Below are 17,870 nucleotides of genomic sequence, written 5' to 3'. Positions count from 1 at the left end.
TGAGTCAAGATTGTGCCATTGTGCTCCAGCCTGGGCAACAAGAGCAAAACTCCATCAAAAAAAAAATTATTTGCTAATTTAAAAAAATATTTTATATATTTTTAGAGATGGAGTCTTGCTAAGTTCCTCTGGCTAGCCTCAAACACCTGGCCTCAAGTAATGCTTCTTCCTCAGCCACCATAGTAGATTGGTTTACAGGTGCAAGCCACTGTGCCAGGTCATTTTTTTTTTTTTTTTTTTTTTGAGATAGCATCTTGCATTGTCACCCAGGCAGGAGTGTAGTGATGTGATGATAGCTCACTATAATCTTGAACTCCTGGGCTCATGCAATCTTCCTGCCTCGACATCCCAACCACTAGGATTATAGGTGTGAGCCACTATGCCCAGCCTAGACTTTTTTAAAGTAGCAGAATTGGTTTTCCAAGACAAAGCTTATCGAGGAGTCTAGAAAATAAAATTAGTAAAAGAGGAGCTGCCCTGGTTGATTCACTAAGGGGAATTCAGAACCTGCCTTTCACTGAGGCACCTCTGGGATTACAGGCATGTGCTGCTGTGCCCAGCCCTAAACTATGTTTCTTTATTTCTCCTTTTTTTTTTTTTTTGATGGGGGAGACGGAGTCTTGCTCTGTCTCCCAGGCTGGAGTGCAGTGGCACAATCTTGGCTTACTGCAATCTCCGCTCCTGGGTCCAAACAATTCTTCTGCCTCAGTCTCCTGAGCTGAGACTATAGGCATGTGCTACCACGCCTGGCTAATTTTTGTACTTTAGTAGAAATGGGGTTTCACTGTGTTGCCCAGGCTGGTCTCAAACTCCTGAGCTCAGGCAGTCTGCCTGCCTCGGCCTCCCAAAATGCTAGGATACAGGCGTGAGCCACTGCACCCAGCCTAAACTATATTTCTTTAATACTATTCAGTAATACAGATTCCTTAGTTACACAAATAGCCATTAGTAATTGTTAAATTTTATTTACATAACTACTATAATCTGTTTCTTCGTTGGTAAAATGCTAATAATAACAGCTCTGCACTAGGTGCGGTGGCTCACGCCTGTAATCCTAGCACTTTGGGATGCCAAAGCAGGCAGATCTCTTGAGCCCAGGAGTTCGAGTCCAGCCTGGGAAACATAGAAAGACCATGTCTCTATTAAAAATAGAAATAAAAATTAGCCTGGTGTGGTAGTGCACGCCTGTAGTCCAGGATACTAGGGAGGCTGAGGTGGAAGGATAACTTCAGCCCAGGAAGTTGAGGCCACAGTAGCCATGATCATGCCACTACATTCCGATCTGGGTGACAGAGCAAGACCCTGTCTAAAAAAAAAATTTTTATATATATATATATATATATATATATATATATATATGGAGGCCGAGATGGGTGGCTCACTTGAGCCCAGGAGTTCGAGACTAGCCTGGGCAACATAGGGAGACCCCGTCTCTACAGAAGAATGTAAAAATTAGCCAGGTGTGGTGACACTTATATTACTTGGGAGGCTGAGGCAGGAGAATCACTTGGGCCTGGAGGGTCGAGGCTGCAGTGAGCTGTGACCATACCATTGCATTCCAGCCTGGGTGACAGGGTGAGACCCTGTCTGAAAAAAAAAATTATGATCAGAAAGCCAACCAATATGAGAAAACCTTTTCTTCATTGATTTATTCTTTTATTTGTTAAACAATTATTAAATGCCTACTGTGTGTCAGACCCTGGTAATAGGCCTTACTTTTCTCATCTATAAAAATAGAGACCAATAATGTTAATAATAACAATGCCATTCTGTCATTCTTATGATATTCTTGTAAGATTGAATGGGTACCTTGTACGTACCTGAGGTTATGTTGTAATTACTATAGAACGTTAAGTTCCCTAAGAATGAGGCATTGTATTATGTTCATCCTGTTGTTTCCTAGTACCATAGTAAAGTGGTTGTTCTTTACCATATTAAATCATCAAACTATGTGAAAATGCTTTTTTAAACTACAAAAAGATGTGTAAATATAAGATCATATATTCCATAGTCATAGAAATAGACAATGTGGTGGTTTTCAGACTGTTTTTAGAACCTAGGGTTCCAGAGGTGTCTCAGGGACGGCCCATACAGTTCCTGAGGTACACAAGGGAGAGGTAGAGATTCCAGACCCTATACCAGCATAATCAATTAGAACAACCCTATTTATTTTACTTGTTTTGCTATGAAAAATGTTGGAAGAGTATTGTCTGATTTGTGTGTTTTTAATCCATCATAATTTTGTCCTGTGATGATTTGTATAATCCATTGTCCTTTATGATATTGACTTTTCCCATCTCCATTTAACAGACAGATGTGCTGGTCCTGAGCTGTGATCTGATAACAGATGTTGCCTTACATGAGGTTGTGGACCTGTTTAGAGCTTACGATGCGTCACTTGCTATGTTGATGAGAAAAGGCCAAGATAGCACAGAACCTGTTCCCGGTCAAAAGGGGAAAAAAAAAGCAGGTAAGGAAGACTGGAGTTTGTTTTGTTCATTGGGTTTTCATAATTATTATTGTCACTCATGTTTTCCCTGAAAAAACATTTAAGAATCTACTATACACCACAGATAGTGTGCTAGGAGTTGGTGACATAAAGTCAAATAAGATACAGTCCCTGAGTGGAAAATACTTATACCGATTGATTAGATTCTTTAATGTCCTTTCATATGCAGAGAGGAGCATTCAGAACTATTTGCATTGTATTTAAGGCTCAAATAATTGAATGAGTATAAGAAACAAACAAAAAAAATCTAATTTAAAATTAACTTTTAAAAACAGACCAGGCTCGGTGACTCACGCCTGTGATCCCAGCACTTTGGGAGGCCAAGACAGGCAGATTACCTGAGATCAAAAGTTTGAGACTAGCCTGGCCAACATGCCGAAACCCTGTCTCTACTAAAAATAGAAAAATTAGCCAGGTGTGATGGCAGCATCTAAAAAAAATAAAGTTAAATAAATAAATAAACTTCAATTACAGATTTAATTAGATACCTTTAAAGAATTAAAGTTACAGCTGGGCGCAGTGGCTCACACCTGTAATCTCAGGACTTTGGGAGGCCAGATCATGAGGTCAGGAGTTTGAGACCAGCCTGGCCAACATGGTGAAACCCCGTCTCTACTAAAAATACAAAAATTAGCCAGGCATGGTGGCAACACGTGTAATCCCAGCCACTTGGCAAGCTGAGGCAGGAGAATTGCTTGAACCCAGGAGGCAGAAGTTGCAGTGAGCCAAAATTGTGCCAACTGTGCTCCAGCCTAGGCGACAGAGCAAGATTTCTTCTTGGGAAAAAAAAAGGAATTACTATCACAAATTTAGTATGGCTGGTTCTCTTGAATGCTTCAGTCACCCTAAATGACCAATAAATGTGATAGTTGTTAATCGTGCTTATATTCCTAGGATTATAACATTCTTATTTTGATGCTTATTTTCCTAGGATTCTGGTAGTCCTTTCATGGATTTTAGTTTTTCCTGAATGATGTATTTTTTTTTCCTTGAAGTTGTCCTCTGGAATGATGTATTCTTTAAGTTTTGCTTTGCCAGCATTATGTAACCCATTATCTTGTCATTATTACATACTGGCATATTCTGTTATAATTATTAGACTATGTATAGCATATTAATATCTTGCTATTATTAATAGAGCCATTTAGAGCCTTCATACTTAGGATTCGAATAATTAATATTTTTAGCTCTCCTCTTTAGAACATTTGGTTAAATTATAATTTTCCAGTATAGCATTGAAACTTGTTTCTAGTTGCTTTTTGTGGTTCAGATGATCACTGGTGCAGATTAATTGTGGGATATTTTTTCTACATTATCATTATGTAATGATACTCATGCTGATCAATCTTTCTGTTCTTTATATAGTTTCTGCTTTTGAAAGGTCTGGTTTACTTACAATTCCCTATATTAGTTCTTTTCTGCCTACACAGGTAGAAACAAATATATATCCAGATTTTATAAACAGATATATGTTTTATAATGAATTTTTTGTTTCCTTTGTCTGTACTTTATATATAAAAATCATTTTTAAAAATCAACTTATTATGCTTCTTGTCATTAGAACTTTTCTTTAAATTTTCTCCCTTTTCATAGGCATTGATAGAACTTTTAATATACTTTATATATATTTATCTCTTAAGTATCATTATAAATGCACAGGTTTTCACCCTTCCCTTTTATTATATATCAATAATTTATAAGTATATATATTTATGAGGTACAAAGTGATGTTATAATTTATACATATAATGTGGAATAATTAAATCAAACGGGTTAACATATCCATCCCTCAAATACTAAGATTTTTCATGGTGAGAATATTTGAAATTTACTCTCTTAGCAATTTTGAAATGTATAATACTCTATTGTCAACAATATTTACAACATAACTCTATTTTAAATTAACTGTAACTGTTACCTACCATCCATTGAAAAATATTTTCATATTTAAATTGTCAGTTTGGCCAGTGGAAGTTCCTTTAAGCTGGATTCTTTATTCTCTTTGAAAATGTATGTTGTATGCTGGTAACTTTCTAGAGTTGGAATGTGAGTATGGGAGGCAGGGAAGCTGATAGGACTGGAGAAGCCAGATATCGGATGAAAGAGTTTGAATTCTATGCCCAAAACAGTGGGCAGCTGTTGAAGTAAACAAGATAATGTCATAATTAGAGTACATTCATGTTTTAAGAGGATCTTTCTTTCTTCTTTTTCTTTCTCTTTCTTTCTTCCTTTCTTTCCTTTCTTTCTTTTTTTTTTTTTTTTTATAATAAAGACGGGGTTTCACCATGGTGGTCAGGCTGGTCTTGAACTCCCGACCTCAGGTGATCCGCCCACCTTGGCCTCCAAAGTGCTTGTATCACAGGTGTGAGCCACTGCACCCGGCCTTTCTTTCTTTCTTTTTTTTTTTTTTTTTTTTTTTTTTGAGACAGAGTTTCACTCTTGTTGCCCAGGCTGGAGTGCAATGGCATGATCTCAGCTCACCTCAACCTCCACCTCCTGAATTCAAGCCATTCTCCTGCCTCAACCTCCCAAGTAGCTGGAATTAACAAGCACCCGCCACTATACCTGACTAATTTTTGTGTTTTTAGTAGAGACAGGGTTTCACCATGTTGGTCAGGCTGGTCTGGGACTCCTGGGCCTCATGATCTGCCCGCCTCAGCCTACCAAAGTGCTAGGATTAAAGGCGTGAGCCACCACACCCAGCCCTCCGCCTTTCTTTCTTTCCTTTCTTTCCTTTCCTTCCTTTCCTTCCTTTCCTCCCTTCCCTTCCCTCCTCTTCCCTCCCTCCTTCCCTCCCTCCCTCTCTCTCTCTCTCTTTCTTTCGTTTCTCTCTCTTTCTTTCTCCTTCCTTCCTTCCTTCCTCCCTTCTTTCCTTCTCTCTCTCTCTCTCTCTCTTTCTTTCTTTCGTTCAGAAAGGGTCTTACTCTGTTGCTGAGGCTGGAGTGCAGTAGCTCAATCTTGGCTCACTGCAACCTCCACTTCCCAGGCTCAAGCAATCCTCCCACCTCAGCCTCCCAAGTAGCTGGGACTATAGGCACACACCACCATGCCTGGCTAACTTTTTGTATTTTTTGTAGAGACAGGTTTCACTATGTTGTCCAGGCTGGCGTCGAACTCCTGAGCTCAAGCAATCTGCCTGCCTCAGCCTTCCAAAGTGCTGGGATTACAGGCGTGAGCCACTGCACTTGGCCTCTTTCTTTCTTTCTTTTTTTAAAGAGACAGGGGGCACAATGGCTCAGGCCTGTAATCCTAGCACTTTGGGAAGCCAAGGCAGATGGATGGCTTCAGCTCAGGAGTTTGAGACCAGCCTGGGTAACATGGTGAAACTCCATCTCTATAAACAATTTTTAAAAAATTAGCTGGGCATGGTGGCATGTGAGCCTGTAGTCCCAGCTACCTGGGAGGCTGAGGTGGGAGGATTGCTTGAGCCCAGGATGTCGAGGCTGCAGTGAGCCATGATCATGCCACTGAACTCCAGCCTGGGTAACTGAGTGAGACTCTATGTCCAAAAAAAAAAAAAAAAAAAGAGAGTGATTAGGTCTTGCTATGTTGCCTAGGCTGGTCTCAAACTCTTGACCTGAAGCAGTCCTTTCACCTCAGCCTCCCAAGTAGCTGGTGTTACAGGTACCAGCCATCAGACCTGGGTCAAGTTTTCATTCTTTTTTTGTTGTTTTTGAGACAGAGTCTCGCTCTGTCTCCCAGGCTGGAGTGCAATGATGCACTGTTGGCTCACTGCAACTTCTGCCTCCTGGGTTTAAGCGATTCTCCTGCCTCAGCCTCCCAAGTAGGTTGGATTACAGGTGCCCGCCACCACGCCTGGCTAGTTTTTGTATTTTTAGTAGAGACGGGGTTTCACCATGTTGGCCAGGCTGGTCTTGAACGCCTGACCTCGTGATCCACCCACCTCAGCCTCCCAAAGTGCCGGGATTACAGGCGTGAGCCACCACACCCAGCCTAGTTTTCATTCTTAACATGAAATTTTGAACTCCTCAATATCTGTATTTTGTTATATTTGAAGGCTAAGGTTCACCTAAATAACTGAGTTTTAAATTCCCCCCCATAGAATGCTATGCATTTCAATCATAAGCATTTTTTAAATAATCCTAAGCTTTTCAGATTGTATATTTGGCATGCCTCTTGGCTGCTGTTGTGTGCCAGACAGACTGCAGTCTACTTTCCCAGATATTTAATAGACTAGACTTCTAGACCCAACTTTCTCAAATGCTGTTCTTACTAACTTATAGGGGAATGGCTAATGTCTAGATGTTTCTGAAGCCACTTTTCTTCCCCTTGCCACTTTCTTCTCAGAAGATTTATGGGAGATGTAGGTACTAAAGAGGGCAGGATCAAATTCATGTTTAGACTTTTTGGAGTATTTGATTCCTGCTGCAAGTCTTTACACAGCTTCCTTGCCTGAAATGCTCTCCAGCCCCTTTCTCCTCCCAACACATATATTCCAAATCCAGCTTAGCCTTCAAGTTATTTTCTAAGAAAGGCCTTTCCTGACCTTTTAGCGTAAGGTATGTCCTTTTGTTTGCCTATATATATCAGCCTGCTCTCTTATTTACTCTTTCCCCTACTGGACTATAAGCTCTATGAGGGAAGAGATCATTTCTGTTTTATTTATTTTATTCCCAGCACCTGGCCCAGTTATGGCCCATGGTAAGCAATCAATAAATATTATTGAATGGCCTGCTTATAAAGGCAGCTCTTCTCACCCCCCAGGTAAGTGAAGGTGGACCTGAGCACCAGCAGTTTAAAATCCTAAAGATGACAGTCTGAGCAGTAGTTAAATTCATGAGTAGGTATTACAAGAGTACATGAGCTTGTAATGCTTTTAGCAATATGGATCTAGCAGACTGATACTAACTACATTGCCTATTAATTTTATGTTTAGAAATGATTTTGAGATTTTTAACTAAATACCTAGTGCTGTACCATGATTGTTAAGAGCACAAGGTCTAGAGTTCAGACTGGATTTCAGTGCTCAAAAGCTGTGGGATCTTGGGCAAATTACCTTGATCTTCATGAATTTTATTTTCTTCTGTTGCAAAATGAGCCTGAATCCTTTCAGGATTTTTGTGAGAATTAAGTGACGTGTTTATAAAGCATGTGGCCCATTCATTACCTGAAAGATAGTAGATGCTTAATAATTTGTAATTTTTATTGTAATTTGGTTCTGAAACTTAACAAATCTCATTTAATAATTTTGTAAACATTCTGTATCACATATTTATTTCATGTAAAATGGCAGTGGTTTAAAAACCACAGACCATCAGAGTTTTTTTCTTTGCATTTTTGCCGTAATAGCTTGTAAGTTTGAAAGGAAACTCATAGTGACAAATGTCTAGACAAGTCTCTTTGGAAGACTCACATGTAACATGTAACTTTTTTTTTTTTTTAAACAGTCTTACTCTATCAACCAGGCTGGAATGCAATGGCGCAATCTTGGCTCACTGCAACCTCTGCCTCCCAGGTTCAAGCGATTCTCCTGCCTCAGCCTCCCGAGTAGCTGGGATTACAGGCTTCTGCCACCAGGCCCAGCTAATTTTTTTTTTATATATATTCTTAGTAGAGACAGGTTTTCACCATGTTGGCCAGGCTGGTTTTAAACTCCTGACCTCAAGTGATCCACCTGCCTAAGGCTTCCCAAAGTGTGAGGATTACAGCCGTAAGCCACTGTGCCCAACCCACATGTAACTTTTCTAGTGATTCAAACTGTGGGATCTTGGGCAAATTACTAGAGTTTTCTAGAAGGTACCAACTTTTGAAGAAAAAAAAAATAGAAGGTACTAACTTCTCAGGAAAAAAATGGACAACTTAGAAGTGTAAACAAGACCCAGAAACCCAGCTAAGGCTGTGCAGGGAAATGGGGTTCTAAACTCTGAGAAATCTCATTTCCTGATTTTTTTCAGCAGTAGATACCATTATTATTCAGCCATTGTCTCCCCATTGCTTGATACTACTTACTGAGTGAAAGGGTGAAGAGATCAGTTTAACACAGTTGCTGAGTATGTGTTGTGCCAACTCCTGAACTAGGCACCAAGACTATAGAAATGGAAAAAAAAACCCCAAAACACCACAGTATCCCTACCTTCAAGGGTACACAAACAAGCGTTCATGGTACTCTTCCCAGTCATAGGTCATTTTAAGAAACTTGAAACCTGCTGGGGAAAATTAGATTAGGTACTGTGTTCTTAAAAGAATTTATAGGCTGGGCACAGTGGCTCATGCCTGTAATCCCAGCGCTTTAGGAGGAGCTCATTTGAGGTCAGAGTTCCAGACCAGACTGACCAACATGGTGAAACCTCGTCTCTACTAAAATTACAAAAAATTAGCTGGGTGTGGTGGTGCATATCTGTAGTCCCAGCTACTCGGGAGGCTGAGGCAGGAGAATTGCTTAAACCCCAGAGGCAGAGGTTGCAGTAAGCCGAGATCATGCCACTGCACTTCAGCCTGGGTGACAGAGCAAGACTCCATCTCCAAAAAAAAAGAATTTATAAAAGCCTCACGTCTGTAATTGTTTACATTCACAAAAATCAAACAGTAATGACAATACATATGAAGAGAATTTCAGTGATGCCGTATATACACGTATATCTGAAACTTGCAATAATATATAAAAATAATTTGTTTTTCATCCCTTGTTAGAAACTTTAAACTTTCCTCTCAATTTTAGTGAGAAGATAATATATTTATATTGCTTTATTGCAGATAATATGTTTACTAGGGGGCTTTTTTTCCTGTACATTCCTCTGTGTAATTATTTAATACTATTATGATTTAATGACACAAATTATTGACTATTGTCTCTATAGTCCCACTATGTGTCTTGGAATACTTGAAATAGAAAATGTTCTAAGAAACTTTTATTTAACCCATCCAATCCACTGTAGTATTTCTCAAACTCCTCAGTTCTCAGAGTTACATGGCCTTCATCCAGACTAGAATCAGTACATGTTAATGTACTGCAGAACCACGAGTGCAAACTCTTACTTGGCTGTCACCTCTTAATCGGCTTAGCTCCCTCTGCACCGACAGATGTTGGCAGGCAGTTCTGAGCCTGTGCAGCATTTCTTTCGCTACAGCCTTCTTTAGTTCTCTTGAAGCTGTACCACCAAAAAATCCTGTTTGGGCTTCTGCATCAGCTATTTCCTCTTCTCAGTCTTCCAAATCCCACTCCATTTTTTTTTTAACTCTCAACGAAGGCGATTATGAATCCCACCTCATTTTTAAAAATAATTTGAAGGGACTTGAAATTCCTAGATACTCAAAATATAATTTTTTTTTTTTAAGACAGAGCCTCACTCTGTCACCCAGTCTGGAACACAGTGGCACAATCTCAGCTCACTGCCACCTCCGTCTCCCGTGTTGAAGCGATTGTCGTGCCTCAGTCACTTGAGTAGCTAGGATTACAGGTGATCACCACCACACCCAGCTAATATTTGTATATTTTTTAGTAGAGACGAGGTTTCACCATGTTGGCCAGGCTGGTCTTGAATTCCTGGTCTCACGTAATCTGCCCACCTTGGCCTCCCAAAGGGCTGGGATTACAGGCGTGAGCCACAGTGCCCAGCCCAGAAGTAAGTTTCTTTTTTAGTTTTGGTTTTTTGTTTTTTTTGAGACAGACTCTCGCTGTGTCACCCAGGCTAGAACACAGTGGTGCAAGCACAGCTCACTGCAGCCTTCAACTCCTGGGCTCATGGCGATCCCCCCGACTCAGCCTCCCAAAGTGCTGGGATTATAGGAGTGAGCCGCCATACGCAGCCAGGAATAAATTTAAATATTCTAGGATTCATAAATCACAATGTGCTAAGTATAAAAATAGGAGCGTATGCAAAATGCAGTGATCAATTTAATGTCTCATTCAGTTATAGGAAAATTTATTTAATGGCATGATATTTGGTAACATGTTAGTAAACAATTTACTTATGTGGAGGGCAGGGTAATTGGTGTGAAGTCAGATTCTTGATTTAGAAGTGCATTAAATTTTAATGCAATAAATGAATTTAGGACATACTATATATAAATTCTCTGTTAATTCTACATGGGAAACAAAGAAAATCAAGATTTGCTCTCAAGGCAAAATCTTGAAGAAGGTTAGATAATTTTCTTATTTGCCAAGTTTTTGTTTTGTTTTGTTTTTTAACCCATTTATTTTCTAATAGCATTTTGTGGACAGTTGCTCAAGATCACATCAGTGGTAAGTGGTAAGAAATCAAACCCATACCTTCTGATTCCATAACCTGTATTTTCTATTTCTTTTTTGAATTTAGTTTTTATCTTTATCAAAGTTTAATATGCCCCAAATGTAAAGAGTATTTAATTATTTTAGGTATATTATAATAAGTAGCAGCTCCTCACCCTATCTATCCTCACCCCACTTAGAGATCATCACTTTCAACATTTTTAGCTAATTTTTTGGCATTTAACTCCATATCTCCAAATATGCTTTCATTTGCTGTGTCTTAATTTTTTTGGCTTTAAGAATTATCTATTCGCTTCTTACCATGGAATGTAAAGATTTGGTTCTATTTTACCACATGCTCTGCCCCCACTACATGTGTGCAAACTTGTATTCGGCCCAATTTTCTAATACAATTGTTTATATTGTATCGTTGATTAACTGAATATTTTATGTTTACATTATCATGACTGTATAAATAGTATTCACAGTTGAGCCTTGTAGTATATGATTACTTTTCTCTTTCTCAAATTCTTCAAGGTACCTCTCCTAAAGCTTTTCTAATCTGAGTGAGTTGCCCTACTATAGAGCTGTCATTTTAGGTTCACCCGTCACTGTCATATGTTGAACCTAAATTTCCTCTTTCTTACTTTTTAGGTTCACCCTTCACTGTCATGTCTTGAGCCTCATATTTTCTTTATTTTCTTCTTTTTCTAATTTATATCCACATTTTCTGTAGGACATGTCCTCTGGAAGCCTCCTAAGATAAAAGTTGCGAGAAGTAAATTTTTTTTCCTTGTCGCCAGGCTGGAGTGCAGTGGTGTGATCTCAGTACTGTGCAACCTCCGCCTCCCCGGTTTAAGCCATACCCCTGCCTCAGCCCCCCGAGTAGCTGGGACTACAGGTACATGCCGCCACACCCAGCTAAGTTTTGTATTTTTAGTAGAGACAGGGTTTCACCATGTTGTCCAGGATGATCTCGATCTCCTGACCTCATGATCTGCCCACCTTGGCCTCCTAAAGTGCTGGGATTATAGGCATGAGCCATGGCGCCTGGCCCGTGAGAAGTAAGTTTTTGAGCTTTTGCATCCCTGAAAATGTCTTTATTCTGCCCACATATTTGTTTGATATTTTGGCTGAATATAAACTTCTCTTGGAAATCATATCACCACAAAATTTTGAAGGTTTTTGTTTTGTTTTTACTCTCTTCTAACTTTTCTATTAAGAAGTCCAACATCATTCTGATTCTTGATTCTTTGCATGAAGCCTCCTTTTTTTTCCTCTTTTTTTCTTGGGGTGGGAGGGGGAGCTTATAGGATCTGTTTCCAAAGTTCTTCAAGTGAGAACACTTAAAATCTATTCTCTTAGGAATTTTCAAGACTACAATACATTGTTACTAACTAATTACCGGTTGTATTAAGTCTCTTTGTGAACTTATTCCTCCTTTCTAAGTGAAATTTTGTATTCTTTGACCAAAGTCTCACAGTAGTCTTTTTTTTTTTTTTAAACCTTTGTCACATGGTATTCCCAAGCAGACTCCCATCCAAGTACTAACTAGGCCTGACCCTGCATAGATCAGATGAGATCAGATACCTTCAGGGTGCTATGACCATAGACGCTCCCCTCAACCCCCGTAGTCTACGTTTCTACTTTCTTTTTCTTGTCTTAACTGTGCTGGCCAGGACCTACAATAAAATTATGTATACAAATGATGCCAGTTGGCACCCTTTTCTCATTCCTGATTTTAAAAGGAATATTTTCAACATCTTTCCAGTTAAAACGATGTTTACTATAGATATGTGTTTGTTTTGAGACAGTCTCTGTCACCCAGGCTAGAGTGCAGTGGCCCAGTCTTGACTCACTGCAACCTCCGCCTCCTGGTTTCAAGCAATTCTCCTGCCTCAGCCTCCCAAGTAGGTGGGATTACAGGCATGTACCACCATGCTCGACTAATTTTTGTGTTTTTGGTGGAGACAGGGTTTCGCCATGTTAGCCAGGCTGGTCTCAAACTCCTAGCCTCAAATGACCCACCTGCCTTGGCCTCTCAAAATGCTAGGATTATAGGCATGAGCCACCACGCCCAGCCTACTATACATTTTTATATGTACTGTATAGGTCATCAGATTGAAAAAGTTCCTTTCTAGTTCTGATTTATTGGGAGTTTCTTTGCCTAAGTATACAAATTTTATCAGATGCTTTTTCCGCATCTATTCAAGTGGTCATACGGTTTTTCTCTTTCACTCTGATGATGTGATGATACCTGGGATAAACCCAACTTGGTTATGGCTTGTGTCCTTTCACACATTGTATTAGTTTTTACTACATAACAAACATTTCTAAACTCTAGTGGTTTAAAATAACAAACATTTATTTGCTTATGAGTCTGTAGGTTGGCAGTTTGGCCTAAGTGTAGTTGAGATGGCTCATCTCTGTTCGAGTGATATCAGCTAGTGTATTAACAATTCATTACTTATAAAAGTTGCCACACATTTAACAGTTTAAAACAACACTGTGGGCCAAGAATCCAGGTGTGGCTTAGCTGGGTCCTCCAGCGTCTTTCAGAAGGCTGTTGATGTCAGCTAGGGCCAGAGTCTCATCTGAAGGCTTAACTGGGAAGGGATTAGGTTCCAAGCTTACTTGGTTATTGGGAGAATTTAATTTCCTTAAGGACTGTTGGACTGAGCCTCAGTTTCCACCAAGCTGTTGGCCAGAAGCTACCCTTCTTTCTTTATCACTTAGGCCTTTCCAACATGGAAACTTACTTCATCAAAGCCAGCAAGGGAGAGACTCTTCTAGAAAAAAGTCACAATCTTATATAACCTAATTATAGAAATAACATTTTATTACCTTTGCCACGTTCTGTTGGTTAGGAGCACGTCACTAGGCCAGCCCACACTCACGAAGAAGGGATACACAAGGATGTGAATACCAGGAGGCAACTATCATTCTTATCTTAGTCTCCCATAATTGAGCTCATTAATATGTTTACAGCCTTGGCTGGGCCCAGTGGCTCACGCCTGTAATCTGAGCACTTTGGGAGTCAGGTGGATCACCTGAGGTCAGGAGTTTGAGACCAGCCTGACCAACATGGCAAAACCCCATCTCTACTAAAAATACAAAAATTAGCCAGGCATGGTGGCACATGCCTGTGGTCCCACCTACTTGGGAGGCTGAGGCAGGAGAATTGCTTGAACCTGGGAGGTGTAGGTTGCAGTGAGCCACGATCACACCATTGCACTTCAGCCTGGGCAGCAGAGCAAGACTGCACCTCCAAAAAATATATATATAGTGAGAGAGAGCCTCGGCTTTGACAGCTGAATTTTTCTTTTCATCTAGTCTCTTACCATCCAGGGGGTAGCCTAGGCTTGTTTACATGGTAGCAACAGCAGGTTCTAAGAATGACACCAGAAGCCTACAAAGTCTCTTGAGGCCTAAACTCAGAACACACACTGTCACTTCAGCTTCACTCTGTTAGTTCAAAGCTAGTTACTGAGCAAGCCCAGATATAAAGGATAGGGAATTGACCTTTCCTTTGGATGGGAGGAGCTCCAACAAGTTTGTGACCTTTTTTAATTTACTCAATATTCTATTTTGACTTGCTAATGAATAAATTTGCCTAATTTTTCTTTCTCATAATATCCTTGCCTGGTTTTGGCATCAGGATCATGCTGGCCTCATAAAATAAGTTGGAATTCCCAACTCTAGATATAGCACCTGCCATAGGGTAGGTGTACAAACATATTTATTGGTTGAATAAAGGAATGAAAGGATAAGCAAATGCCTGTAAATAAGACAGAAGAATCAGAGAAGTAAAAATCAACTAGAGGAAAAAACGTGAATACTTGAATATGACAGATTTTTTAAAATAGAAGTTTAGTTTTATCTGCTTTTTTAAGTTTGCGTAGTCTTTCTTCATAGGAAGACAATCTATAGTTAACTACTCTGCTCCCAAAGTGAAATTCATTTTACTAAAGCAGAACAGAAAGAAACCTTTCCAAGTATCTATAATTTGTATCACATTCTGAAGTCCCAGTTACTATGATAGCTGCAAAGAAGTAATACAAGGTGGAGGGTCTGAGAGGGAGAGAAATGTGACTAACGTGCAACATAGCTGAAAAATTGGCTGGCTGGGAATTATTGCTCCCAGGACGTCAGTGATTCAAGGTTTCTGTGAGCCTTAGGACTTGGGTAGGGTAAGCATTCCAAATTATATCCAAAAATAACATCTCTGTGTTTCTTTTTTAAATGGCTGGCTTATAATGAGACCTTTACAGACTGTTACATTCTCGAGTTTCCATGTAATCTATAAATTGATATATGTCTAAGCTGCTATGTGGCATTTAGAATTCTCTGCAAAATTTAGCTTCAGATTGGCAATATTTGCCCTTCCTTTTTTGAATTTCACTTGGTTATTGAACAAAAAACACCAACATATAATTTTTCAAAATTTTTTTCCTCATTTATATTCAAACACTGCATATAAGATGACCAGAGACCATCTGATTGGTGATCTTGAATGGTTTCAAGTGCCTGAGCTAAACATATCACACAATTGAATAATATATTTGGTTGTAGGTATACAGGCAGCTTTAGCCAACAGTGAAACAAATTCTGTTAACTTAGCAGCCATTGTCTGTCAGTAGGAAGCAAATTCATCTTTATAGATCTCATTTTTCCTAGAGCTAAACTTTCTGTTTCTCTTTTATAAAGAGGTGTTGAAGCATTGCTTCATTTGGTTGTCATGAGGGTTAAATTAGAGGATGTATTTTGTTTACTTTTTTTTTTTTTTGAGACGAAGTCTTGCTCTGTGCAGTGGCTTGATTTCAGCTCACTGCAGCCTTCGCCTCCCAGATTCAAGCAATTCTCCTGCCTCACCCTCCCAAGTAGCTGGGACTACAGGCGCACACTACACCCAGCTAGTTTTTGTATTTTTAGTAGAGATGGGGTTTCATCACACTGGCCAGGATGGTCTCAATCCCTTGACCTTGTGATCCACCCGCCTGGGCCTCCCAAAGTGCTGGGATTACAGGGGTGAGCCACTGTGCCTAGCCTGTTTAATTTTTTTAACTTAACATTTTATTTAATGTTTTAATTAATAACACTATTATAAATGCTTTACAAATACTAATACATTTAATCTGCATAATAAACCTGTGAGGCAAACACTATTATTATCCCCATTTTATAGATGAAACTGAGGAACAGAGAGGTTAAGTAACTTGCCCTAACATAAACTAGTAATTGGCTGAGCTGTCTGGCTCTAGAAGTTCTGTTTTTAATCCTTATGCTATTTTGTCACTGTGTGAAAATGTTTCTGTAAGCTATAGATACTGTACAGAAATTAGTAGCACATATTATTAAGTATGTAACACTGTACAAGATTTATGGGAAATATAAAAGAATCAGAAGCCTGCCTTTGAAGAGTTTACAATCTAGTTGGAGAAGAGAAGTATGACATAGAAAACAGCAATAATATAGCAGCCTGTAAGATCATTGTCTACTGAGAACTCTTCACATATAATAAAACATGCACTTTTGTTGTTTTTTTTTTAAGACAGAGTCTCACTCTGTCACCGGGCTGGGGAGTACAGTGGTGAGATCTCAGCTCCCTTCAACCTCTGCCTCCCGGGTTCAAGCAATTCTCCTGCCTTAGCCTCCCGAGTAGCTGGGACTACCAGCTCAGGCCACACCCAGCTACTTTTTTTTTTTTTTTTTTTGTATTTTTAGTTGAGACAGGGCTTCACAATGTTGGCCAAGGTGATCTCAATCTTTTGACCTCATGATCCACCCGCCTCGGCCTCCCAAACACTTTTTCTTAAATGCCTTATGCATAGCATAGAATCTAGTGTCTGTAGTTAATGTTGGTTGAATGTAGATTACTTTAAATAATATTAGTCCCATTTCCACAGTAAGAAGACCTAGGTTATTATTTGCAGACAGAAAATTCTTTTTTAAAAAAATGGAGTGATCTAAATAAATAAAGTTATTTATTTATTTATTTATTTATTTATTTATTTTTTGAGACGGAGTCTCATTCTGTCACCCAGGCACGAGTACAGTGGTGCGATCTCGGCTCACTGCAACCCCCATCTCCCAGGTTCAAGCGAATCTCCTGCCTCAGCCTCCTCAGTAGCTGGGTCTACAGGCACACGACACCACACCTGGCTAATTTTTGTATTTTTAGTAGAGACGGGGTTTTACCATGTTGGTCAGGCTGGTCTTGAACTCCTGATGTTATGATCCACCCACCTTGGCCTCCCAAAATGTTGGGATTACAGGCGTGAGCCACTGCACCCACCCTTCAATCCTGTATTGGTCCCAACAGCACTAAGCAGATATTCTGTTCCCTGGCTTAGTCATGCTTGCAGGGCAAATGGCTTTATTTGATTTTTTTTTCTTTTGGATGATTCAGTGGAGCAGCGTGACTTCATTGGAGTGGACAGCACAGGAAAGAGGCTGCTCTTCATGGCTAATGAAGCGGACTTGGATGAAGAACTGGTCATTAAGGGATCCATCCTACAGAAGTAAGCCCTAGGGTTTTTTTCTTCTGGCAATTCTCCTTGTCTTAAAACAAAATAAAACCACCCAGTGGATGGGAAAGAGGGAATGAAAACTAGATTATACTGTGTGAAACTGACAAAAGTATGTGATGTTTTTCCCATGAGACAGGATGAAGGCTTTTCTTCACTGCGTAAGCCTGTTTCCCTGTCTTTTCTTGCCAAGGTAGAGCCAAATCCTGCATAAGAGTAAGGCAAAGCAGCTGTGGGGAGAACAGGACTGTCTTTCCGAAGTGTTATAAAACCCCCTTTTAAAAAAAAAAAAAAAAAGTGGTTACAAAAACACATAGCATAAAATGTACCATTCTAACTTTTTTTTTTTTTTTTTTTTGAGACGGAGTCTCTCTCTGCCACCCAGACTGGAGTGCAGTGGTGCAGTCTTGGCCCACCGCAACCTCTGGTTCAAGTGGTTTTCCTGCCTCAGCCTCCTGAGTAGCTGGGATTACAGGTATGCACCAACACGCCCAGCTAATTTTTGTATTTTTAGTAGAGACGGAGTTTCACCGTGTCAGCCAGGCTGGTCTCAAACTCCTGACCTCAAGTGATCCGCCTGCCTTGGCCTCCCAAAGTGCTGAGATTACAGTCGTGAGCCACCGCACCTCGCCCATTCTAAGTGGCC

General features: G+C 39.8%; 1 protein-coding gene across 2 annotated transcripts in view; it reads left to right on the top strand.

The window, feature by feature from the left end:
• The window catches only part of EIF2B3 (eukaryotic translation initiation factor 2B subunit gamma), a 126,197-nt gene that overhangs the window by 38,880 nt on the left and 69,447 nt on the right, over window positions 1–17,870 (top strand). For both annotated transcript variants that reach the window (XM_032247371.1, XM_032247370.1), the window contains exons 4-5: window positions 2,311–2,470; window positions 17,107–17,218. In XM_032247371.1, the coding sequence (XP_032103262.1) occupies window positions 2,311–2,470; window positions 17,107–17,218 (272 nt within the window). The remainder of the gene's footprint in view (window positions 1–2,310; window positions 2,471–17,106; window positions 17,219–17,870) is intronic.

The sequence above is a fragment of the Sapajus apella genome, unplaced genomic scaffold (assembly GCF_009761245.1).
Source record: "Sapajus apella isolate SASKATOON/1434 unplaced genomic scaffold, GSC_monkey_1.0 scaffold62, whole genome shotgun sequence".
Taxonomy (NCBI): domain Eukaryota; kingdom Metazoa; phylum Chordata; class Mammalia; order Primates; family Cebidae; genus Sapajus; species Sapajus apella.
Note: the sequence above shows the minus strand (reverse complement) of the source record. Positions and strands in the feature narration are given on the sequence as shown.